Below are 27,090 nucleotides of genomic sequence, written 5' to 3' on the forward strand. Positions count from 1 at the left end.
CACCTTTGTATCCCTAGTGTGCTATCTATCAAGGTAAATATGCAAATTAACTTGTCCAGTGGTTTAATATAAAAATCACCAAACTGAAGGCCTTGAACTAACCTTAGGAAGGTCACATCTTAAGCCCATCAACAAATACCTTATCTAAAAAATGGGATGAAATGTATACATACAAGTTGGCTTAGCTCCTTTCTACATTTAAAAAGCAGTACCGTTGTAGATGGGCCCTCATTTTTTATAGACTATCTTACCAGTTTGAATTAGTAGAAATAAAATTAAAGTCCTCATTTATCTTCTGTACACAACATATACAAATAATAGGGAGCTCAGACAAAGCTTCCTCTTCTCTGAAAGGAGACAACTATCATCTGTACCAAAATCAAACAGTGGCACCCTCCTCTGGTGAATGTTACAGGAGCTAAAACAACACAAAAGACAACAATTAGATGGTGGGGTTTTCTTTGAATGAAAGAAAAAGCAAGAAAGAAAATACCTAATATTATTTGTTATTATCACATTCCCAGTAGCAACTAAAGAACTACCTTTTACATTACTTTTCTTATCTTGCCTTAAAACAAAGCCAAGATGAATGAACTGGCTACATACTATAGGAGATTACAGATAGAACAATTACTCTATTTTTAAGGAGGGTACCTATACGTGTAAAATTCTTCTATTTAAATAAAAACATTTATCATGTCCCTTTTCTGGATGATACATTTACCAGAAGATAGTACTGGAAATTTTTCAACCTGAAGTCTGTTTAGGTCCACAACTTCCAGGTTTTAGAATATCAACTTAAAAGAAAATTTAAAATACTCATTCACTTACACGTGCAGGCTCAAAATATGTCAGTACCACACACCCAGGCAAGCACAACCCAAAGTTTCACAACATTAATATTACATCTGGACCTTTAAATTAAAAATAAATCTGTGCTTTCTAAGACCAGAAGCAGATTAACAGCTGCCCAATTTTAATTTAAAAATATATAGTAAGTAGAAGCTTTATTAAATGATTTAAAAGTCTAGGCTAGGCATATAAAATGAAAATAGAGACATTCTGGGCGCCTGGGTGGCTCAGTTGGTTAGGCGACTGCCTTCAGCTCAGGTCATGATCCCAGGGTCCTGGGATCGAGTCCCGCATTGGGCTCCCTGCTCTGTGGGGAGCCTGCTTCTCCCTCTCCCACTCCCCCTGCTTGTGTTCCCTCTCTCACTGTGTCTCTCTCTGTCAAATAAATAAATAAAAAATCTTTAAAAAAAACAAAAAAACAAAATCTTTTAAAAAAAAAAAAAAAAAAAAAGAAAATAGAGACATTCTGATCAAACCAAGAAAACAATTTAGTCATTGTACTGGGAATATTATCATTCAAATATGTTTTTACCCAAGCACGGAGCATCTCTTCCCTCAATTAATTTCAGGTCTTTCACCTATCCTATGACCAAGGGGAAAGGAACCCCACCCTACACAAAAAGCTACAAAATTACAACCAGTAACAAACCTTCATTTTGAAAGACAGAACATAGGGCTAGGGTGGATGGAAAATAGCAAAAATTGATTTCAATTCTACCAAATAAATTTTCCAACTAAGTTTGTCATTTCTGGCAAAGTTGGTTTAAGGCAGACAGATACAGTATCTGGGAAAGATTAGCAGAGTGGTGGGTGAAGTGACTTTGTATCAAAGACAGAATGCAAATAAAATAACAACCAACTGAAAGCTTTCTCAATGTTCACCCAAAGCAAAGGCCAAAGAAAAAGCAAATCATGACCTGCTGACATCCCCTACAGCCCACCAGAGACCAGAGGACCAAAATGAGAGTTGGAGGGAAAGTTGGATGAGGAACAGAGCACGGGGAGTGGGGTGGGGTGGGGTGGGGGACTCATGAAGAGGGGGTGGCAAAGGGGGCAGAGGGAATATGAGTAAAAAAGTATCCTGCAAAAAAAAAATAAATAAATAGTATGCAGCATTGAAACTCTTACCAACTGCCAATGGAGAGAGATGGGGTGGCTGACTGATGCGCTTGGGAGAATGGCGCTGGAGCCACATTTGCCACTCACTTCCCCTGGGCTAATGCCCAAGGACCAGAGCCGACCCTCGCCCCTACCTCCAGGAAATCTGAGCCCCGGCGCGCAATCAGGGTGCCGCAGAAATGCGGCAGAGGAACCCGAACCGGCCTCCAACATCATCTTTTGCCCCAGATGAACCCCAAATAAAGGAGTTTAGAAGCAGGGAGATGCCTGCGCACCAAGCCGGCCAGGGCGCCCGGACGAGATCTGGGCACCGCAGCCTCTGCGGGCATTGCCACCTCGGCAAAGGCCAGAGGCATCCCGGTCCCGTGCCACGATCCAGCTAAAAGCAGGCGACCAGTGAGGCGCTACTGTCAACTGGCCCGATTGCACTTGCAAAGTTAATGGAGTTGGGAAGAAGCGAAGAGCTGCCCTTCGGGTTCTTCCTCTAGGAGAACGGGATGGGAAGGAGTCACAGCTTCCTTCATCTTCAGTGAGCCCTCACTGACTCGGCTCAGCAGATTTTGTCTCTTTTCCCTAAAGAGAATCAAAGGTATTTTCTTTCTTCTTTGTGCCTAGCTTAGCCTCAAACCCTAGAACAGGGGCGCTGAGGCCCTAGGCCAAAGTTCACAGCAGAAACCATAAACTCTCCTCGAAAAACTAGCACAGTCATTTGCTGGGTTCTGGCCTTGGGAAACCTCAAATTATGAGGCACAAAATAGATTGTGGACGACCCTCCCTCCCCCAAATTGGCCACTGAGACCAAGAGGTCTGGACCCAGCAGTATTTTTCAGCAAGTTGAGCCACATTTGGATCTAGTGTCTTTGCCCAGCCGGGCACCAGGTCATCACCACGCCCCTCGCACCCAGTTCCTACCCCGCTGCTCACACATCCTCTTGTTTACGCACACCCACACAAACAAAACCCCAGAGAACTCCTACCTCACCCCCGTGTCCGTCAAAGATCCCGAAGATAGACGGGTGCGTCTTGTTGGCTAGGTCCGTAAGAACTTCAAATCGGTCCTCCATGTGGTCTCTCCGGCCCTGGATGGAATACACAGCCACGTTGTGGCTCTTAAACTCCCAGGTCTTGGAAAACTCGGCCTCCAGGACGTCGAGCCCCCCGAGCCGATCGTTCTGCATGATCTCGGCCACCTTGCCCTTCACCATCTTCACGGCGTCCCGGCTGGACTTGACGATGGTCTTCACCTCGTCCGTGTGGAAGAAGTAACTCCACAGTGCCAAGCTGATGCACAGCAGGAAGAGCGTCTCGGGTCTCAGCAAGAAGTAGCGCATGATGCGACCCAGCAGAGACAGCAAAGTCATTGTATCCTCTATCATTTATTATCGCTACAGCCCCAACCACCAGCAGCGACGCGCGCCCCGAAGGCTCGCCGGGTCCCGGAGCACTGCGGGGACAGCCCGCGGGGAGGGAGGCGGAGCAGCAGCCGAGGCTTGGGGGAGGAGACTCGCGGAGCCCGGCAGAAGGCGGACGAGCAGGCTGCTCCCAGCCCGCACGGCGAACAGAGGCAGTTTCCCTTTTGTCTCCCGGCCTCGGCGGCAAGGAGGCCCGCGCCTCGCGCACCGGCGCCTGTGCCCGCGGATGTGCCGCCTCCCCTCCACGCGCCCCTTTGTGAGGCGGTAGCCGAGACGGCAAAGGTGGCAGCAAAGCGGCAGCCGCCGGTGCCCGAGCTGGGCTAGAGGAATCAAGTTAAAGTTGCGCCGGGCGAGTCTACGGTGGTGGGCGGGAGAATTCGGAGGCGCTGGCGCCCGCGCGGCCCTTCCGCCGGTGCCCCCTCGCCGCTCTGGGGAGAGATCAGCAGCAGGTGAGGAGGTGCGGGGCGCGAGAGCCCAGCGGGCAAGGGATGCACGTCCCCTGGGTCGCCGCGGCAGGGGAGCGCAGAGCTTGCCGAGCGCTCCGATTCCTTCAGACACCCCGGGAAGCCCCCAGAGAATAAAAGTTTCGCGGGAGCCTGGGCAGAGGCGGGGGTACGCGGAGCCCGGCGACGCAGCACGATCCGCGCCGGCGGGCTCAGCCAGCCTCTCCCCAATACCTCCCTGCTCTGCTCGGCACCGCTCGGCTCCGCTCGCGCGCTCCCTCCTCTCGCCCCGGCTCGCGCTCGCCCCGCCCCGCGCGCGCTCGCCCCGCCCCGTCCCTCCCCTGGAGCTGGGACTCCAGGCCCGAGGTGCTCGCGCCGAGCTGTCAAAGGCTGAGGCAGCTCCGCTGAGGCAGCTCCGCCGAGGCTGGCTGGCCCGCCGCTCCGGGCCGTTCAGACGAACCGAGGGGGAGAAAAGGGGTGCGTCCGCTGCCCAGGTCGGGTAGACGGCCTTTCCTCCCTCCTGTGCGGGCTCCCAGGACAAAATAATACTAGTCCTGGTCGTCTGAACGGTGGTTTTCTCGAGAGCTATTGTCGCCGGCTGGAAAGCAAAGTGCCGCACGTGAGCGTTCCCCCCTCCGGCTGGTAGCGCTGTAGTGCGGTCCCCGCCTCGCCTGGCATAAGGCAAGCGAGAAGGGACGCACTTCTCCAGGCTCGCAAAGCGAGGCGGAGAGGATCCGACCGCTGGGTTCTGTGACAGAGGCCTGCCGGGATCTCGAGAGAGGCGGAGAGCGAGCCGGAGGCCTAGAACCTTTCTCGCGACGAGAAGGAGCCTCCCGACGACAGCAGGATGTGAGCCCTCGGAGCCCCAGGGAAGTGAGCTCTGAGGATAACCTCGGGAGGGGCGAGGATGGGCTGGCCTCCCTGAGGGCTGCGGCCGCCCTTGGAGCAGAGGACTAAACGCGAAGGCCTTCGGCGGTGGCAGCCCTTCGGCGGAGAGACTCGGAGCCTCCTAGTGGAGCCGCGGGGCGAGAGCTGTGCCTGGGCTCTTCGAGTTTCAGGGTCCTTTTGAAGCTCCAAACTCGAGGCCTCCTTCCACCTGCTCAGTCATCGCAGGAGAAAGTGCAGTCGGGGCGGGAGTCTCTCGATGAGCGGAAGTGAAGGGCCGCAGAGAAGGGTACGGGCTTCCCGAAACCATCAAGGATAACTTGTTGAAAAACGGGCCTTGAAGATTTGGGGGAAATGAACAATGTACAAATCAGCTTAAAATACAGAAAGAAGTGAGCTTTAAAGGAAAAGAGTCACTCTCGCTACCCCTGTCCAGGAAGAAAAGTGCTGATCTGCCCCTTCCAGTCCGCTAGACTGGAGAGTAGAGGCTGCCTGATCCAAGCCCAGCCAGTGTCTGTCTCCCCAGGTATTCCTGCCTTGGTATGATCCCGACTACGTTTTTAAGAAGTAAATAAATAAATAATAAAATAAAATAAAAAGGAATAAAATACTGGAAGGAAATACACCAAAATGTTCAGTGTGTTTAACTACAGTAGTAGATGATATGTGGTTTTCATGTTCTGCCCCTGGACTTTTGTGTGCTTTTTACAACTTCTCCAAAATATCTACAAAAAGCATAGATTGCCATCATAACCAAAAAAAGAAAGAAAACTTTGACATTTAAATGGCATATACAGTATGTTCTCAATTACATAAGCATGCATAGAAAAGACAGGAAGGAAATACGAAGAACTGTTAACAGTATGTTGTTGGTTTTGTTTTTTTGTTTGTTTGTTCGTTTTTTGAGAGAGAGAGAGCATGAGAGTGGGGGAGGGTCAGAGGGAGAAGCAGACTCCCTGCTCAGCAGGGAGCCCGATGCGGGACTCTATCCTGGGACTCCAGGATCATGACCTGAGCCAAAAGCACTTAACCAACTGAGCCACCCAGGTGCCCCAACAGTATGTTGTTTTTGACAACTAAGATATGGTCCCCTATTTTGTTTTGCACTTTTTGGTATATTCCATCTGATAAATAGAATAAACAGTTTTGAAATAAATTAAGTCATTCTGTTCAAAAGTCGTAAGTCATGAGATTCCAAAATGAGATAATGAATTTAAAAAGCCTTTAGGAACTATAAAGCAAAAGTAATACATTAGTGTTGTCATGAAGATATGAGTTTACATTATTTCTTACTGTAAATTAGCAAACGGCTTTTGGGTGCATTATCAGTTTCTCTGTACATGAACCTTTCTCTTAAAGCAAAGGCACCTTCCAGATAAGTTGATCAAGATTCCAGAACTACAAGTCCAACCAGGCCCTGGAGCAGAAGTAAAATTCCAAACCTAGGGGCCCATCCAGCCTGTCCACAACATTACTATATTGATGATAGCAGGAGATACTCATGAGAGGCATGACTTGTGTTTCTTCCATACCTTAATAAAGAGGAGAAAGGACCATACTGGTTTCCCTGGAAGTTAAATAGCAAAAGGAGGTCTTGACTTGATAAATCTAGATACCCTGTGGATTCTGTGGAGATAAGCTTTGACATTTACATCTAAATAGTTCATTTTTGTGAAAAATCAATAAAATGATTTTTCCAGCAGACCCTATAGGCATTTTCTCGTTTCTTTTAAGAAATTCGTATCGTTTACATAGTAACTTTTAAAGGCCTAATAAAGCGTTTTGTTAGAGGTCACTGTGAATGTTAATGTATTTGAGAAAAAGACCTTCCTCTAGTGACAAACGAACATTTGCATATTCCTAGAAATTATAAAGGTTTTTCATGTATATCAATTTATTTCCATTCTCATAACAATCCTAGGAGGAAGATAAAGGAGCTATTATCTCTGTTATAATATGAGGAAAATGAGGCACAAAGATGTTAACTGAATGCCACAATTCAATATAAGAAGTTGGAAACTCAAACTCAGTTCTTCTGACCACCAATTCAATCCTCTTAGCATCCATTGATTGCCCAGTGATACTGAGATGATTAGTCTAATTTTTATGCTTCTCTAGTAACATTTCAGTGGCTCTTTGTTACAGAAATCTGAAAAAGAGTACACAGGCTCTTATCCCACAGTTCTGACTTTAACCTTTGACTTTAGCCTTGTCAGCACTGCACTGTTAAGTACCTCACCCACAGAGAATATGTGCTGGGCAGTGGACAAGTACAAGTAAACTGTCCTTCATCTCTACATAAAAGCCTAAAAGATTTGTTGCTAGAGTAAAATACTGTCTGAATTTCACAGGGAAGAGTACCATAGACTGTGCCTTGTGCAAATACTGTACCATTACAGGTGACATAGTAATGAACCAAGAGCTAATTGCAATCCTAGGTTTTCATGAAATACAGTAATAGTAATAAATATTTACCAGGTAATTACCATTTTTAACTCTGCAATGAACTCATGTCAGCCTTGCAAGAATATAAAGAACAGAGGCGCCTGGGTGGCTCAGTCGTTAAGCGGCTGCCTTCGGCTCAGGTCATGATCTCAGGGTCCTGGGATCGAGCCCCGCATCGGGCTCCCTGCTCCGCGGGAAGCCTGCTTCTCCCTCTCCCATTCCCCCTGCTTGTATTCCCTCTCTCACTGTGTCTCTCTCTGTCAGATAAATAAATAAAATCTTTTAAAAAATTAAAAAATTTTAAAAAATTTTAAAAATTAAAAAAAGAATATAAAGAACAAAATATATAGCTTTTAGAAGTAACACATTCTCAGAAAAAACTTTCAGAATTGTAGCTTTTAGGTTTAAGAAATCTTTAAAACAGAGTTTGATAACAAATCTATTTTCTGTATGATGTCGTTCTATGATGTCCTCATTTCTTTTTGTTTTTGCCACTTATAACAAAGTTGTAAAAATTAAGTAAAATGACTTATCAGCTCTGAATGATGAATGTAATAAAAATATCCCTGAAATAAATTTTAAATTAATCCTCTATACATGTAGAAATTCTCTGCACATTTTTCTATTTCCCAATTACGAGTTTGATTTGTATTCTGTATTGTTTATATTTGTGTTCTACATCGTTCATATTTGTATTCTGTATTTTTCCTGCCTTTTGCATACAAATATATACTGAGTATTGAGTAGTATTCTTTTACTAATATTCTATCAGTATACATCTATATTTTTAAACTATACATACAAAAGGGTGCATGAAGCACAACAACCATGAGTACTACACCCATGAACCCATCATCCCACCTAAAAACCGAACTGTGACCAATCTCTGTACCAGCCTACGAGTTTCTTTCCCTATCCCACTTCCCTCCTTGTCCTCCACAGGTAACTGCTATCATGAATTTTGTGTTTTACCACCCCCTTGTCTTTTTAAAAAATAACGTCATCATATATGTCTGCATCCGTAAGTAATATATTTTTTTAGTTTTGCTTGGTTTTAAGCTTTTTATAAAACAGGTATCTTACTGTGTGTAGTCTTCTGTTTTTTTTTTTTTTACTTAATACTGATTTCTAGATCCTTCCATTGCATATAGTTCATTTTCACTGCTCCATAATATTCTGTGTGACTATTCTACAATTTATCTATCTTCCTTCTATAAACATTTAAGTATCCAGTTTTTTGCTCTTATGATCAATGATTTCATGACTAATCTTTGTACTATCTCTTGGGATATGTGTGTAAAACTTTCTCTACAATATATACCCAGCAGTGAAATTACTGGGTAGTTGGGAATGAAAATGTTCAACTTTACAATTTGGGGCCAAATTATTTTTGAAAATACATTGTTCTCATTTACACTCCCACCAACAGTGTGATCAAAGCTGTTTCATAAAAAGGACCATTACTATAAATTCTATCCTAAATGTGATTTTCAACATTGGTCTTTAAGTAAATGATTAACCATGATCGTGACTATTAACCCATTTTTAACCTTCAGTGCTTCTCATAAAACCTTCTTGGATGTACAATTCAATAATAAATCTTCAGTTTTAAATGCACTTTAAGTGGAAATGAATCTGTTTTAGTAGTACATCTAAGAAAATAAATTCATCATTTTAAGTAAGTATAATACATCAATCTGGACTTGTAATTTTAATATCTCAATTGTGGGTCAAATGGAAAACTAATCTGACAGACACCAATCATGTTACGGTGTAATACGATTTTATTTCACTGGACTCCAAAAACACAGGGTCCTTTTCTATAACCCATGTTTTTGTATTAATTACAAAGATATATCAAGGAGACCTCTTTTCTGAATAAGATTTTTATATCATTGCAAGTCTGTGTACATAAACCACACTTATCCTAAGAATCCTTCATCTAATTACGCTAGGCTTCTCTATGATAATCTTCAAACAAGCTTCCAAAATTATAAAGTTAATCTAAAGCATTACCTAAATTTTTATCCTAATTAACACACATCAACATTCTAGCTAATTTATAATGTGAAACATTATGAATAGTTGAATAATCTTGCTTAAAACCCCTAGATGACTTCTCAGTGCTCTTAGAACAAAGGCACAAGTCTTAGCAATGACCTTCTTGTCCTTCTCAGCCTTATGCCGTGGCACCTGCTCCCTCAGCCCATACACTTCAGCCACATTTGCCTTCTTACAGTTCCTATAAAGCATCAAGCTCACTTTTGACTCAGGACCTTTATTCATGCAGTTCCATTTAGCTGGTATGCTCACTTTTCCCAAGCCCACTCTTCCATCCACACTTCCTAGTTACCTATCATCCCTCACATCTCAGCTCTATATCACTCCCTCAAGAGCTCTTCCTGACTCAACAATCAAAATGAGGTCCCTCTTCTCTCTGTCATGGCAACCTGTACTTTACTTCAGAGTGCTCATCAAAGTTGTACATATATATTTTGTGTGACTTTATGACGTTAATGCCTGCTCCCCGCCCTGACTCTCACTATAGTTTATATGCTCCATGAGAGCAGGAACCACCTCTGTTTCGCTCTCCAGTGTACCTGCAGCACCTAACACAATGCCTGGCACACACTAAGCACTATAAATATTTGTTCATGAATGAATGAAGGTAGTTATTCTAAATCATTATTTCAGCCCCACTCAAATTCTGTCTACTATTGCTGGTCATAAGTGAAACTAATCACTGTGCCTTTGAATCCTGGATAGCAATAAAAAAGAAAAGTCAAAGAACAACTCACCCATGGGTAGTTAAAAATTGATTTTACTAACAGACAAAATGTTAAAGGCCATTCAGGGTTGTTTTGTTTTGTTTTGTTTACATTGTTGCTCTTCTAAAGATCATACTTTCATTACGACACAGGGAAATTCTTTGCAAGAACATTTTTACAAAATGAGTGTCCTTTGTCCATTTTTCTACTAGGATATTTGTCTTTTTTCTTTTGAAGTGTAAAAGTTTTTTTTTATCTTAAAGCTACTATTCAAACTGTAAATATTTTTCCCATCTTATCATTTACCTTTCCGTTGTTTTTGATGCTTTGAAATATAAGGAACTTTGTTTCTGGTTTTGGTGCCTATATTTTATTTTTATTAATAATCTGTGCCTTTTATATCATGCTTAGAGTGGACAAGCAAGCTTTTTATTCCTCCATGCACACCAGAATCTCCAATGCACTCAGGATACATTTCTCCAGCTATTTTTCCTACCATTCCCAATACACTGTGCAGTATAACTCATTAGCAAACAAAGGTGCTAATTGAGAAGGGCATGCTATATAGGATAGTTTATGTGAAGTGCCCACACACCAAATGTAGGCTACTAGTTTCCAAACTTTAGAATAATTGCACAAATTTTGAAGTGATTAGTCTCCAACAGTAAATATTTTTTTTTATTTTTTAAAGATTTTATTTATTTATTTGAGAGAGAGAGAGAATGAGAGACAGAGAGCATGAGAGGGAGGAGGGTCAGAGGGAGAAGCAGACTCCCTGCCGAGCAGGGAGCCCGATGCGGGACTCGATCCCAGGACTCCAGGATCATGACCTGAGCCAAAGACAGTCGCTTAACCAACTGAGCCACCCAGGTGCCCCCCAACAGTAAATATTTTTAAGGACAAAAGTCATTTTGTTGAATGTTTGCGTTTGCCAGTGTATTTAGTTTTATTTCAGCACATTATGCTTATCACTTGTGGTACACATAGGTTAAAATGCTGATTTACAATAGGATATTTTAAATTGCTAAACAGACTGTGGTATAGTTTTATTTTCTTTACAAAATATAAATTTGCATACCACATAAAAGGAAGTGGTAGCTTTGTCTAATGGCAAGGAAGTGAGTTAGATAATCTCATTTGTCCAAATCAATTTATTATGTCTTGAGAGCATACCATGCTAGGCACCAACATTTCCTCCACTTTGCCCCTATTGTGTGCCAATCTCTGCTCTGGACAGGTTACGCTTTTTTGTAAGAACAAATGATATACTATCTTATCATAGGTCCCCAAGAAAACAGAGCCCAAGGCAACACTAATATGCGATCTCTTCATTTGTGGGGGCACAATACCAGGAAGTAAAGTGAAGGGGAAAGGGAAATGAATCCAGAAAAGAGGGGAAGATATACAAGGTGGTACATTATTGCTGGCCACAACTACACCAGAAAACAGCTGGGTGCTCACTCTCTGACATTCATCTCTCAAGAAGCTACATGGAAACATTGCATCTCAGAACAGTTCATGGCGGGGGGGGGGGTGGCGGGCGGAGAGAAGTATTTATTTGCCTGTTTCTTCACATCTACTCTTCTATTGGTCAAATTTTACCCGAAGGGGCACCAACTCCCCATACTCCCCAGCTGTTACTCAGCCCTCTGGGCAGCTGTTAGACATGCCAAAGCCCATGTTGGCCAAGGGGGCTTCCTCTGAGTGAGATGAAGATTAAGAGGGAGTCAGCAAGAATCAGGGAAAAAACCAGGACACTCTTGCCTGCATACCTGGAGCCTCATCACTGGTCAGACCGGTGCATGTCACGCGTACTAAGCAATCTTGCAGCATGTGGTGCCTCAGGAGTGACAATGAGGCCCCAGGGAGGCAGCTGAGACAGATGTGGGCTGAGGCGTGAGGTGAGGTGCTAATGAGTTGTGCTGTGAGCACGGGGGACTAGTAACAACTATTGCAGAGAGCCCAACTGCCGACTAGTGAAATGCCATGACAACACAACTTCCAAGGTAAGCTCCTTGAGAGCCTTCCTCCAATAATGATCATAATCTCCTCTCTGCAGCCCATGAGAATGTGGTTCGTGTCAGGCAATCTTCCCAGGAATCATCAGCGGCCTTGAGCAAAAAGCCATCTTCAAGAAAATCCGGGAAGTTTCATAAACTAAATCTAGTACTTACGCAACCAGAAAATAATTAGAGATCAGTGCAGGGCAGTATAAGTCTATCCCACAAAACATCTTCCCAGTTAACATTTTCCTAGTAGGATGCTTCTTGATTTCAGTGGTTTTCAGCATATTTACAAAGTTGTGCAACCATCACCACTCTCTAATTCCAGAATGCTTTTCTCACTCCCAAAAGAAAGTCTGAACACATTGGCAGCCACTCTCATTTGCCCTTCCTCCAGCCCCTGTCAACTGCTAATCTGTTTTCTGTCTCTTTATTTGCCTATTCAGGACATCCCATGTAATCGGAGTCATACAGTTAGTGGCCCTTTGGGAGTGGCACCTTTCACTTAGCACATTTTCAAGGTTCATCCATGTTGTAACGTGTATCAGAATTTCATTCCTTTTTATGGCTGTATAATATTCTATTGTTTGTACATACACCATTTTGTTTATCCACTCATTAGTCAATGGACATTTTGTTTTTTCCACATTTTGATACTTCTTGATTTTTAACACTCAAGTTCCATCCATGTCACATCTCCTGAAATGTTGTTTTCCAGCAATGTTTATATAGGAAAAATTTATATTTCCATCCTCAATTTTAAACAAAATTATGTAGGAGGAAAGTAATGGTTTATATTCTAAATAAAATTGGTAGAATGTCAGAATCATAGATATTTTGAAAAGTGTGCTGAGTCTCAATGAAGGGGATGTCCATCTGGGATATTTTTGGAGCTAAGAAATAGATTAAAACATCACAGTCATCTATAGAGCATAAATATTGTGGTAAGAAGTCTTGGGTTAGGTCCGTCAACAACAGAAACCTGACACAAGTATTTGGGTGCAAATACCTATTTGGTTAATAATCTGGGAAACACCAATAAAGAAGTAGTATAAATACACCCCTCGGCGTTATTCCACGTGAGGGGTAAGGGAGCCGCAGTCTTTATCCACCTACTCCCATCAGTCATTTGGTGAGAACTGCCCCCAGAGGGCATTAATTGGAAAAGAGTTCTACCCTATAACAAAGTCCTGATCCTGTGGACTGTGGAAACCCTCAGGCAAAGACTCTCATGTGCGGGCAGCTAGAAGTCAGAACACTGCAGAAAAGGCCAGGGTCACAGATAGTGTCTGCTAGTCTATTAGTCAGGGTTCTCCAAAGAAACAGAATGAGTAGAACCAATATAAGAGGATATATAGGAGGAGATTTCTTGTAGTAATTGGCTCATGCAGTTATGGAGGCCAAGAAGTCCCACAGTCTGCCACCTGCAAGCTGGAGAGCCAAGAGAGCCGGGAAAGCTGCCGGTGTGATTCAGTCTGAGGCCAAAGGCTTGAGAACCAGGAGCTTTGATGTCAAGGGCAGGAGAAAATGGATGTCCCAGAAAGAATTCATCCTTTCTCTATCTTTTTGTTCTTTTCTGGCCCTCAACAGATTGGATGATGCCCACCCACATTGGTGAAGGCAGTCTCTTTCCTCAGTCTACCAAATCAAATGCTAATTTCTTCCAGAAACATCCTTGAAGACACACCCCAAAATAATGTTTTACCTGCTATCCGGGCATCCCTTTGGCCAGTCAAATTGAGGCATAAAATTAACCATCACGGTTGCAGAGGACATGTAAACTGCACACATTACTGCATACAGAGCAATCATTAGTTAATTGCACAAATTTTTTTGGTGATCAGAAAGTGATGATTTGAGCAATTTACACCCTAACATGAGCATTTTATTTATTACTTTTAGATTTTTCACTGTGTTATGTTGCATTTTAGGATACGCTTAGCATTCACCAATACCCATTACACTTTTTCCATTTAAAATAATAACAAATAGGACCTGGTTAGTGTCTGTTGCAAATAATACCGGATTTTCAGCACCAGAGTATTCATGTTCAGAGGGAGAGGCCTATTTAAAAGCAAATTCTATACTCTAGGTCAGATCACATTGTGTAAAAAGAGATCCTTATATGCTGTAGCAGGTAGGACACAGCCTGAGAGGAGAGTGTTCAGCGAGGAGGAAGAGCAAAATGTGTGCAGAGGGAGCATGACTGAGGTGGGGGGGGTGCAGATGTATTGCTGAAACTCCGGTGATGTAGCTGACCACAGCATAATCTTCACTGAGCTACCCTTCACCAGCAGGTATTTAAACTCGTCTTTTGTTGAAATGTTCTTGAGACCACAGGAACCGGGCTCTGTCCTTATGCCCATGGAAACTGTTTACTAAACAACTGTCCTCTGACTTTTTAGAACAAATCAGAGATGCAGACAGAGCAATGTATGGCTACTCAGTAACTTTGTAACTGATCCTTAGGAAGCCAGTTATAAAAGATCATTTCCAATAATTCAGAAAATAAACATCAGACAAGATATTTTTTCTATTCCCCACGGTCTCAACCCCTTCTATCCCCTCAGAACACAAGGGGCATGACACACCCCACCGGTTTCTGGCGGCCTAGCCAGCACTTCTCTCCCAAGCAGCAGGCCCCCATGGCTGCTAATGACCTCTTGAATTGGGGTGGAGGGGCCAGGGTTGAAGCTGGTGGAAGCTGCAGAGATACAACTCCCTCAGGTGTTGCAGATACCCTCTCTGTGGCCCGGAGAATGCACACCTCCAACATCAACTATAGCATAATTGATGACCCTGCACTGAAATCCATTGCAGAGTTTGGGCTGAAGCCGGACCTCCCACAAGCTATTCCCAGCCAAGGACTGAGTGCTCCAGAGCCAGTAAGGACCAAGACAGGCCCAGTCCTGGGAGACGTGGGACTTCTCTAGCACATGACTTTGGCTCTAGGACTCCCTGACAGCCTTGCTGAACTTCAGGCTGCAGGAGACCTAGGACACTTCCACCTAACCTCCCTTCTCGATCCCCTTCATTCAGAGTCAGACTTGCCTCAGACTTTGACGGCACTCCCAGTTTCTCTGCCTTCCTCCCCATTTTCTCTCACTCAGAGGTTTCCCTTAATAAAATCCTTTCACGTCTAATCTCATTTTGGTGGCTGGTTCTCAGAGGACCCAGAATAACACATTTTCTTAGTTTATAACAACTGATTTAGATTCTGTTTACCCAGAAATTTTGGTACCGCCTCAGAAATAGAAAACTTGTAATACTCAGTTGTGAATGTTCTTCAGAATATTCCTCTAGCCAGGAGGTTGCTTTTCTACAAAGTTGGCTGCTACTCTTTACAATTTGCCCTCAAAATAAGCTCTTCCAGACTTAACGTCCCAGCTTTAATTCAACAGATCAGTAATTATTTCCTAAATGATGCCATATCCACAAAACCTTTAAAAAAAAAAAAAAAAGCAATTGGTTTCCTCACACTCCCCTTTTCAACAACATAAGGCAATCAAAAATATGTTTATTTTTCCGGTACATTTTTGCTCATTTGAGATTTTTTTTTAAACAAAACTAAGAATATTTCTGGTTTCTAAAATACTGTTTGCTGAAGTGGTGATTCTTAACTTTTATTGGGTTCAGAGACCCTTCAGGGACCCTGCACTCACCTCAGAAAAAGACCTAGGCGTGCAAAATGTTACACAAAAACCCTAGGCTGAGGGTCTTTCTAGGCTAAGAGGCATTCCAGAATGTCCTAGTTGCTGCTCTTAGTTGAATATTTTTTGCTTCCTAGTCTGAGCTGCTTTTGAAAAGGGAAAGTCAATTTTGTTGTCCACACCGATTCTTTGGAATCTGTGTGTAAGTCAGCCTAACAAATTATATATATATAAATATATATATAAAAAATATATATATAAAATATAACTTTATATATATATATAAAGTTATATTACTTATATTTCACTGTGGTGATCTTTTCTTTTTCTCACATAATCTTCCTGTCTGAAGCAGAGAGTTTATGAAGGAAAATGCAGGAGATAATGTGGGTATATGGAAGGCAGTATGGAGACAGACTTGCAGGTTTCAATTCCACATGGCCATTCCTTAAATATACCAAGCCTTCTCCCACTTCAGGGCCTTTGCACCTCTTCCCAGACAACCTTTTTCTCCAATATTCACAGGGCTCATTCCCTCACTTTTTCAGCTAATTTCTCAAGTGTAACCTTATCAGAGAGGCCTTCCCTATAAAAGCCTGCTCTCCATCACTCTCTATCCTGACTTTGCTTTATATTTTTTCATAGAACTCACAAATCACTTATTTGCTTATTTACTGTCTGTGTCCTCCTGAAAGGACACAAGTTCCGTGTAAGACAGGATTTCGCGTGCATGCCCTCACACACACACACATACCATCAACTCCATGCTAGGACAATGCCTCACACAAGGTAGGTACACCGCAAATATTTGTTAAATAAATTATAGACCCTTCAAATAATATACATTTTGGAGTATTTGTATAGAATGAAAACTCCTAAGATGGTCTACTAAATTACATTTAACTATAGAGCTATTCGTCTTCTATTGAGATGGTTAAGTGACTTTTCAAAGCAAATGCCTGCAAAAATATCGTATGAAGGTACACAATGATTTAGTTATCTTGGGATTCCAATAAAGCTTCCTTGGGTCAATGTATCTGAAAATTAAATGTATCAAATAATTACTGCTAATGTTTACATAGTGCTTACCGCTTTAAATCCTCTACATGTATTAATTAATTAAAACCTCTAACAACCCTATGGTACAGGCAATTATCTCCATTTCATAGACAAAGAAGCCTAGGCACAGAGAGTTTGTAATTTATCCATAAATTGGGTAAATTGTTACCTGTTGCCCAGGTAACAAATGACAGAGCCAGGCTTCAGGCAATCTGGTCTAGACCCGAGCCCTTAACCACTACTCTATACGGCCCCTTTAGTTCCTGAAAGAGGAGAGGAAAGCTGAAGTCTATGGTCAGGGAGATATCGATGTTTTCCATCACTTGCACTTCCTACTTACAGTGTGAACCTAGCGCTGCTGTGGTTATGTAAAGTGCCCAAATTGTCTTTTCTAAAAACTGAAGAAAAAAAATAAAAGGTTAATTGCTTAGACCACAGACAATCTCAGAGCATTAGGAAAGAATTATCATTGGCTACCTCTTTCCTCCCTCTCCTAAGCAGCTTATTTATATACACATTGCACCACATTGAATTTTCAAAATCACCCTTCCAGTTCAGTCAGGGAATACATTTCCATAATAAAAGCAATTAGCTTGTAGAACGGTTTTTCTGAGAGAAAGTAGCAAATTTGTTATAGCTTTGGGCGTGGATAGCGTCACCTACCCGGGAACGGTTTCTAAAGGGAAAATCTTGGGCCAGCCAATCCTGGGACCCCAGCTTCTCTGTTCCCAGTCTGTACTGCTCTGGTCAAAATGATAAGGCCCTCTGAGGTCATCAGGGTCCTTTCTGAAATAGATATCACATTTTTTATGATTCCAGATGTCCAATAAATTTGAGAACTGGATTTACTCCGATCTATAATTTTGTACAATATACTGGAATTTTTGCCAAATCCGTCTGGGAAAACAAGTTGGCAGTATTTCCAGGTTTCAAAAGCAGGTGTGAAATAGATTTAATGTTTACAGGGTGATGAGTACCTAATCCAGGCTCTCAGATGACCATGGTTTGCCACTGAGCATCTTGTGCCAAGAATCCATGCAAACATAGGCTATGGATTTCAAGTGCCTCTGCAAATAGCTAGTTGTGTATCCTGCCAATTTTGCTTAATTTTCTGGTGCAAATGGCAGCTGTGTCAGTAAGTGTCTGTGGATTTGACTGAATTGCATTGCATTCTTTTTTTATACTAGTGTTAAAAAAAAAAAAAGGACAAAACAGGTCCAAAATGGAGTTACTTGTGCTAAGCCCCACATCAGCAAACCAAGACTGAACACGTAATTTCAGCCTCTCCCAGGAATGCAATCTTAAACCGGTAAATCTGGAATTTCCTGCTCAGCCCTAATATGGTAATCCACCTGATAGACCCACTCCTCCCCCAAGAGAAAGAAAAGGTAATCCACTCTTTCCCTGTTCCTGCCCCCTTCTGCCTTATAAAAAGTCCCCCATTTTGTAGTTCTTCAGAGTTCATTTCTATTTGCTAGATGGGATGCTGCCCAATTCATGAATTGTTGAGTAAAGTCAGTTTGATCTTTAGATTCACTCAGTTGAATTTTGTTTTTTAACGCTAGTAATTTTGGATTTCAGAAAACTGAAGGTGTTGAAAACAGTTCACAGATTTTTAAATTTTCCATTAACATTTTTAAAGAGCAAAGAGTTTGACATTTCTCCTGATGCAGCTGCTTTAAATCACTATTGATTGCCTTGACATCTAGTTCTAGAAATAAACAGAAGTCTTATCTCACAAATGTTCAAACTAGGACTTCACAGAGGTTTACAGACAGCCAGATCTATACTTAGTTCACCAAATCTCGTGCTTTATTGGTAACCCATGGGCCTAAGGTCATTGATTATCTCCATCTAACACTCTTTTGAGAGTATCAGTAAATTTTATTTATTTATTTTTAAAGAGTTTATTTATTTAATTGTGAGAGAGAGAGAGCACAAGCAGATGGAGAAGCAGGCAGAGGGAGAAGCAGGCTCCCCGCCGAGCAAGGAGCCCGATGTGGGATTCAATCCCAGGACCCTGGGATCATGACCTCAGCCAAAGGCAGATTCTTAACCGACTGAGCCACCCACACATCCCGAGAGTATCAGTAAATTTTAAACACATTTTTAAAAGTCCCTTTGCATTATAATTCCAAGTTCATGGAGTTGACACTTCGTGCTTAGGTCCCAGCATTTCATCTCTCCTTGCCAACCTCCAGTTTCGATTTAGGGACTTCTTAGAAATTTGATTCCATCCTCAGCTCCTAAGATGGAGCATGTGACTTAAGCTAAGCCAATGGCTCAATCAGAGTTTGAAGGGTGGGGTTAGGTCTGAAATAACTGTAAAATTTTGCACCATGAAGAAAGACAGCCTGAAGAAGAAGCCAAAACATGGGGAGAATGGAGTTGAGAACATCAGGCTAGAAAAGAGCCAGATTACTGATGACCTCAAGAAGTCCCAAACCCCCTGAAGCCTGCCCTACCTCTGAACTTCTCATTTACATGAGCCAATGAGTTCCTTTTATTGTTTAGATCTGAGATGTGGCTTCTGTTATTTATAATTTAGAACTTTGCAGTAATAGTCTTGCAAGGTATAAACCGGTACACAGAGAAAGTTTCTTAATATTGGAACACCATCTGCCACACTTTATGAAGTAGGATGCTTTTGGCTGCAACTATAGAATATCTATCTAGAAGTGGCTTAAACAGTAAGATCCAGGACTGCCATGTTGTACAAAGTGAATGGTTCTCCCTAGAGTTATGCAATATACTGGTTTTGATAAGGCTATAACATCACTTCATAAGAAATTCAGAGGTAGGCCTGAAACAGAGTCAGTTAGTTTGCAACTCAGTAAGATCATTAAAGACCTCGATTCTTTCATCTTTCCATTCTGCATCCTCAGTGGTTTGGCTTGGTCCTTTGTAGTCCCAAGATAGCTGACAAGGAGAAAAACATTTTCTCAGAAGTGCCCTGCAGACTTTGACTCATAGCTCATTGACCAGAACTGAACCACCTCCCTACACAAAAGCAAAGATGAATGGGATTGGAAAAAATCATAATTTATGTTTTGGGGCTCAGAAGGATCCCACCTTCCTTGTGTACATTGCCACCTGATAATCTGAAGAAAATCAGGGTTCTTAACAAGGCTGCATGGGCAACTAACAGTGTTGCCATATCCACCAAGGGTATCATCAAAAATACTTGTTACAGGTTTGTTTCTAGCATACTAGAGTTTATCCTACACATTCTTTCTACTACAGGGGGAAAAAATGGATGCAATCTAGACTATTTTGTAACCTTAGGTTGTAATCTGATTTGAAAATAAGCACATCTTTAAAAGTTACTACAGATTTCTGAGTTCATTATTTTGTTAAAAATTGCTTGTGGAGTACTTCCTTATGTAACAGAAAGCCATCCTGAAATGAAACTAGTTGGAAAAATATTCATTGTTCTGTGTAGTTGCAGCTGTACCTGAAATAAAAATGTTATGGATGACTGAAAAAAAAAATTGTTAGAAATTTGTTTATGTTCTACCTTGAGAGAAGTATTTCTCTCCAAATACTCAAAGCACAATCATAAAGTGAAAAGAAAAAAGTAAAATTCAGGGATGTCTGGGTGGTTCAGTCGGTTAAGTGTCTGCCTTTGGCTCAGGTCATGATCCCAGGGTCCTGGGACTGAGACCCACATCAAGACCCACATCGAGTCCCGCATCAGGCTCCTTGCTCAGCAGGGAGCCTGCTTCTCCCTCTCCCTCTGCCTGCCACTCCCCCAGCTTGTGCTCTCTCTCTCTATCAAATAAATGAATAAAATCTTTTTTTAAAAAAGTAAAATTCAGATTTGAGTTTTTAATATTCATTTTATTATGTGTCAATTATACCTCAATAAAGTTAAAATAATCAAGTTATAATTAGTAGTGGTATCCTGTCATACCTGATCCATGATTGATTGATTCATTCATTGATTGATTTGAGAGAGAGAGAGAGAGTCAGGGTTGGGGGAGGAGGAAGGAGGAGCGGAAGAGGGGACAGAGGATCTTAAGCAGTCTTCACGCTCAGCACAGAGCCTGAGGCGGGACTCATCTCATGACCCTGAGATCGTGACCTGATCCAAAATCAAGAGTCCAACACCTAACCAACTGAGCCACCCAGGCACCCCGATCCATGTTTTAATATTAAAACACAAAGTCCCTGGACCTCAGTGAATTCAAGATCAAAGATATTGAACAGAAGAGGATGCTCAATTACCTGTTGTGCAAGCAAGGTGTATCAGATCAGGAAGTTAATATCCTCTCAGTATCTTCCCTTGAGGAAAATAAGTTGGGAACCCGAGAGTAACTAAAATATTTGTTCCATATACTTGTGATTCAAGATATATTATTGTAAAACCTAGTTGTATTTATAAAATTAGAAACAAAGTTTAACCAACAATAACTTAAGAAGTGACATATAGGGGCACCTGGGTGGCTCAGTCGTTAAGCGTCTGCCTTCAGCTCAGGTCATGATCCCGGGGTCCTGGGATGGAGTCCCACATCGGGCTCCTTGCTCAGCACAGAGCCTACCTCTCCCTCTGCCTGCCTGCCACTCCCCCTACTTATGCTCTCTCTCTCTCTCTCTCACTCTCTCTGTGTCAAATAAATAAATAAAATCTTTAAAAGAAAAAAAAAGAAGTGACATATAGAAGAAACAAAAAAATTAGAAAAGAAAAAGGAAATTGAACTAAGGAAAAAGGGAAATACAGAAAGGGAAAGCAATAAAAATAATTATATTTCTTAAATTGTATATGTCTAGCTACCATTAAAAAAAAACACCCAAATATAAGTGACATCTATGTTTTCAGAGATATTACTATACATATACTACTACTTCTTTTGAATTTTTTAATATCATCAGTCCCTTACTATCGAAATTACATTTGCCATGCCTTATTATTTGTTTTGCATTAAATTGTTCTCACAGTAACCAAATACATACTATGGGTTTCTGTGAATGTTCTGATGTATGGTTTTCCTTCAGTTCTAATATATTTAGATTAGTATGATTTTTTTTTTTTTTTTTTGCTACTCCAGAATGGATTCTAGTAATGGAGAATTCTAGTAATATTTTCACTTTTCTAATAAACGCTCTTAGGCTCCACTTATTTCAACACACATCTACTACCTTTTTATTGTTTTGCTGTTTATAATGTCAGTTGCAAACTCTGTCAGGGAAAAATTTGGTCCTGTATAGAGAAATTCTGTCTAAACATCATGGTAGATAGTAGTAACAATTGCATTGTGGCTACTCTTTGCTTCATATAATTTAGTTTATACTCGTTAATCAAAAGTGTAGATTGTTGCTTCTGAGATGCATCATTTTCTAGTGTCACATCCTCTACATTTATCTCTTTTTAATGGGAGTTAAATTGACACGTGTTTTTTATGTCCACATGGATTCCAAATGGTAGCCTCTAAGATAACTCCCGACAATCCCCCACTCCTGGTATTCATGAACTTGTGCAGTCCCATCCTTGAGTGTGGGCTGGACCTGTTGACTCACTTCTAAAGAATAGGATGTGGCCAAAGTGATAGGATGTCACTTCTGAGATCAGGTTACAAAAAGACCGTGGTTTCCATCTTGGACCCCCCTCAGAGGGAAGGCAGCTGCCATGTTGTGAGTACCCAGTGGAGAGGCCCACATGGTAAAGAGCTGATGGAAGCTTCCAACTCATGGCCAGCAAGTAACTGAGGCACTTCAGTCCAACACCCTATGAGGAACTGAATACCATTGACAACACAACACACGAGTGAGCTTAGAAGTGGATCTTCCCCTAGTCAAGCCTTCAGATATTATCCTGACTGCAACTTGAGCCAGAAACACCCTACTAAGCTGTACCCAGACAAATGTGACCCAGAGAAACAGTGAGATAATACATGTTTTATGTTTCAGCCTCTAAATTCAGAGATAACTTGGTAAGCAAGAATACATAACTAATATAGTGGCCAATTCAGTCCTTACCCCCCTCAAAAACTGGATTGAGAACATTGTAAAATGGACTGTCAGCTCTGAGAAAAGGAGAATGGGTTCAAGGTTATCAACTCACCTTTTGACGCAGCCCCACTCTTTTTATTTTAATGGTGAGGTGGAGGTACAGGGAAAACCACAAGACAACTCTTTGACTTCTCTACCAACATACAGTCTGTCCATAATTAATATTTGTTAAGTATATTAGGGTCCATTTCTCATTGCCTTCTTTCAAAAACAGGTTTGAGGAAGCTTACATTAAAAAGCGTAAGTACAACAAAATTAATATTGAAATAAAAAATGTATTTGGGAATTAAGATCGTAGATAGAATTAGATATGTTAATCAGCCAACCTTAAAATAAAGACATTATGCTGGATTATCTGGGTGGGCTCAATGTAATCATGAGAGTCCTTACATGGGGAACAGGAAGACAAAAGAATCAGAGCCAGAGACTCAGCACAGAGAGAAAGCCTTGAACGGCCACTGCAGGCTCTGTAGGTGGAAGGCGGCCTCAGCCAGGGGGTTATCTTTGCTAAGTTTTCAGACCCTTCTCATTTTATCTGGTCATCAGACAAGACAATTTTAAGAATAAATGGGCACCAAGGTAGAGTCACAATTTCAAACTACTCCCATCCTCTGTTCTTTCAGTATTGACTCACCATTTATTTAGAGAGGCTCAGAATTGTGTGCAGGAAGAGCCCAGAAGGCGAGAAGGACAACGCATAGCTTCCGGGCTCTGAGGGTCAGCCCAGGCTCCAAATCTGTATGTCCCACACACTCAGCGAAACAAAAGCCCCACCACAAAATAAACTACACAGACTTACACACCTTAGAAGGAATTTTGTGATGATTTGATGCTCCTTAATTAAGTCTCCTTGGAGGTCTCAGAATCCACATCCGTGACCCTCTAAAAGTGTTCTGGCCCATCTCCTTCCCAGGGCTTTGTCCACTCCAGCCACACTGGCCTTTTTTTTGTTCCTCAAATGCCTCCTGGCCTTTGTGATTCTGTTTTTTTCTTTGTGGTATGCTCTTCCCCATTGCTCCCTTACCCTGTCGGATCTCTGCTCAAAGTCGCCTTTAAAGTCTTTCCTCTCCGGGGTGCCTGGGTGGCTCAGTTGGTTAAGCGACTGCCTTTGGCTCAGGTCATGATCCTGGAGTCCCAGGATCAAGTCCCGCATTGGGCTCCCTGCTCGGCAGGGAGCCTGCTTCTCCCTCTGACCCTCCTCCCTCTCATGCTCTCTCTCTATCATTCTCTCTCTCTCTAAATAATAAATAAATAAAAATCTTTAAAAATAAAAATAAAAGTCTTTCCTTTCCACCCTATACAAAATGTTCTTCCCCTCACACTGTCCCCTTAATCTGCTTTAACTTCTTCATAACTCTTGTCTCTCCCTGGAATTTTCTATAGTTATTCTGTACTGTCCATACCCCCCACTAGAATGTAGTCTCTACAAGAACAGGAGCTCTGGCTTTTCATTCACTGCCTATTCCCAGCATCCAGGACAATGCTAGGCATACAGAAAGCAAGCAGTGAATACTTAATAAATAAATGAATGAATGCTTTCCAACTACCTTTAGTCATCTCCACCACAGAAGTTCTCATAAATCGGCTTTTCTCCATCTTGCTATATTTCACTGATGTAGATACAATCCAGCAATTTGGGGAGTTCTCCGGCACCTGGGAAGCTCCTTGTTGACCCTCTACTTGAATGGACTTTGAATAGCCACAAATTTGACTTCTGTATACTGGTCAGAGTGTCCGTGACATCTGTTCCATTCACCTAGAACTTACTTCTGCCAATTCAAATCTATTTCTCTGATAAATAATAGGTTTTAGTGTTGTTTTCAGATTTAGTTTAGTCCCAATCCCTTTGTACAAAGGATGAGGAGAAGTTCAACATGCAAAACTAAACAAAGCAGCTATGCTCCATTCCTGCTCCAAACTCACCCCTCCACTGCCTCCAACTCCCAAGGGGGCTTCCACAGCTCCCTACTCTTCTGAGATCACGCAGCATGAAGACATCTGTCTCCAGGCATATATTATTCCTATTGATCCCTCAATTTGGAAGTCACTAACAATCAAGTCTTCTGAGCATCATATGCTCTGAGCATTTATTACCAATTTACTACTATCAGAGTCAGGGTAATATGTCTAAAGGGTACAAATTTATGGAGTTCCACAGTCTTTTTCTTTTGGTAGAAATGTCCCCTGGGTCTAGGTAATCTACGATCTGCTAATCCTTTCTCAGATTCCACAACATCTGCCAAAAGGCTCAAGATGTTTGAATCCAGGCAACATTAAGAAGACAGTATCATTAATGAAATCAAAGGAAAGTCCTACATACTCTTTTTTTTCTGTCACAGAAGTTGTACAGTCATTACAAAAAAAATTTTTTTAGGGGCACCTGGGTGGCTCTGTCAGTGAAGCGTCTGCCTTCGGCTCAGGTCACGATCCTGAGATCGAGCCCCACATCAGGCTTCCTGCTCAGCGGGGAGTCTGCTTCTCCCTCTCCATGGCTACCACCAGAAGCCACCATTCATCCCCTCCCAGGAGTTTTGCCATGGCCTCCCAGAAAATCCACTGCTCCCTACTACTGCTCATTCCTGCCCCCGAACTCCTGCCATTTGAGCAGAGACCTGAAGGAGATGAGGGAGCAAGTTAAGCAGATGGTGGGAAATCTGAGAGGGGAATTGTGTCCAGGCAGAGAGAATAGCAGGTGCAAGGACCCTGAATGAATGTTTATGCATATGTTCTTTTTTGCATAAGATCATACTATTCGTAACGTATTTTTTATATTCATCTTGAATACCTTCTGGTAATATCATATATAGATCTACCTCTTTACTCCTTTTTAAAAAAGATTTACTTATTTATTTTAGAAAGAGAGAGAGAGCAGGGGGAGGGGCAGATGGAGAGAAAGTCTTAAGCAGACTCCCAATGGAGCCTGACGCAGGGCTCAATCTCATGACCCTGAGATCATGACCTGAACTGAAACCAAGAGTCAGATGCTTAACTAACTGAGCCACCCAGGTGCCCCTACCTCTTTACTCTTTTTTTTTTTTTTAAGATTTTATTTATTTATTCATGAGAGACAGAGAGAGAGAGAGGCAGAGGGAGAAGCAGGCTCCCAAGGAGCAGAGAGCCCGATGCGGGACTCGATCCCAGGACCCTGGGATCATGACCTGAGCCGAAGGCAGACGCTTAACCATCTGAGCCACCCAGGCGCCCTACTTCTTTACTCTTAATGTGGCATAATGTACCACTGCACACATGTACAATTATCCCCTACATAGAGATGTTTTAGGTTAACTTTAGTGTTTTACAACTTAAAAAAAAAAAAAATGCCTCCACTATCTCAACCAGGTGATCAAGGTTGACATCAACAGTAATAAATCATGTTGCTAGTGTGCACTTGATATGCTCCAAATGACACTGTATCTCTGTTGTCTTCCTCCAAAAATCCATAACTCCAAGCTGATCACAAAAAAAATCAGACAAACTCCAATAGAAGGGTATTCTATGAATACTTGACCAGTACTCCTCAAAAATGTTGAGATAATAAAAAATAAGGTAAGTCTAAGAAACTGTCACAGCCAAGAAGAGCCTAAGGAGACATGACAAGTACATGTAATGGGGTATCCTGGATAGAATCCTAGAATAAAAAAGGACATTAAGTAAAAACTAAAGAAAAAGATACTGATATGAGAAGACGGATGTTAGCTGAACCTATTGTGGTAGTCCTTCACAATATATGTAAATCAAACCATCATGCTTGTATGGTATGGATACAAGTTTCTGTGATTTGTCCTGCATAACTGACCACCCTGACCTGCATGTACACAGGCAGGTTAAGGAATGTTGTTTGTGAGACTTGTGCTGCATAAGTGACCTCAGGAGCCTGATTAGTTGACATTAGCTGGCCTCCAGGTCAACACTGGCCTTTCTGGTCTAGACTCCAAGAGCTATAAATCTTGCCTTACATTCCCTCCAGCTCTAGGCTCCAGGCTCCAGGCTGGGCAATGCCCTCCCTTCCCCCCGCCCCACCCCCCAGTGGAATCTGGGACAGGAGGCAAGCACACCTAGCCCAGGGTCCTTGAAGTGTAAAGACATGATAACATAAAAATGCAGCTCGCTCCAAACTGCACGTAGGCAAACAAATGCTTAGCTTCAGACGCCCATCATTTGCCCTATAAATACGGACCTTATGGGGATGGTCCGTTGGAAGTTTCACCTGAGGGGAGGACGGTCCACCCAGGCCTCTCAATCAGGACTCCAGCCCAGCTGTCCCCATGGGCATTCCCCAGCTAATGAGGTTGGATGTTGTAAGTACCTGATTTTCTTTCTTTTTTTTTTTTAAGATTTTATTTATTTATTTGACAGAGTACGGACCTGATTTGATGTAACTTAGTCTTATTCTCCTTTACTGCTTACTATTGCCATCATCTGTGTGCAGATTTCCCTTTCTTGCT

The 27,090-nt window shown here is 42.1% G+C and overlaps 2 protein-coding genes across 4 annotated transcripts in view; both read right to left on the bottom strand.

Annotated features, from left to right (window-relative positions):
• PPM1L (protein phosphatase, Mg2+/Mn2+ dependent 1L) overlaps positions 1–27,090 on the bottom strand; it is a 448,415-nt gene that overhangs the window by 298,010 nt on the left and 123,315 nt on the right. The window contains exon 1 of one of the 3 annotated variants that reach the window (XM_045903451.3): positions 2,949–4,089. The exons of 1 other annotated variant lie outside the window; for it this stretch is intronic. In XM_045903451.3, coding sequence (XP_045759407.1) covers positions 2,949–3,347 — 399 coding nt within the window. In that variant the 5' untranslated portion in view covers positions 3,348–4,089. One more of the 3 variants, XM_054504338.1, reaches the window with a different exon arrangement.
• LOC135364371 (serine/arginine repetitive matrix protein 3-like) lies at positions 3,357–4,934 on the bottom strand. Its single transcript, XM_064590440.1, has 2 exons — positions 4,923–4,934; positions 3,357–4,835 (listed from the first exon to the last, which is right to left on the bottom strand). Exons 1-2 carry the CDS (start codon positions 4,932–4,934, stop codon positions 3,357–3,359), a joined length of 1,491 nt encoding a protein of 496 aa, XP_064446510.1.

The sequence above is a fragment of the Mirounga angustirostris genome, unplaced genomic scaffold (genome assembly GCF_029215605.1).
Source record: "Mirounga angustirostris isolate CCGP_5_RB_7025 unplaced genomic scaffold, mMirAng1.0.hap1 SCAF_1, whole genome shotgun sequence".
NCBI classification, from domain to species: Eukaryota; Metazoa; Chordata; class Mammalia; order Carnivora; family Phocidae; genus Mirounga; species Mirounga angustirostris.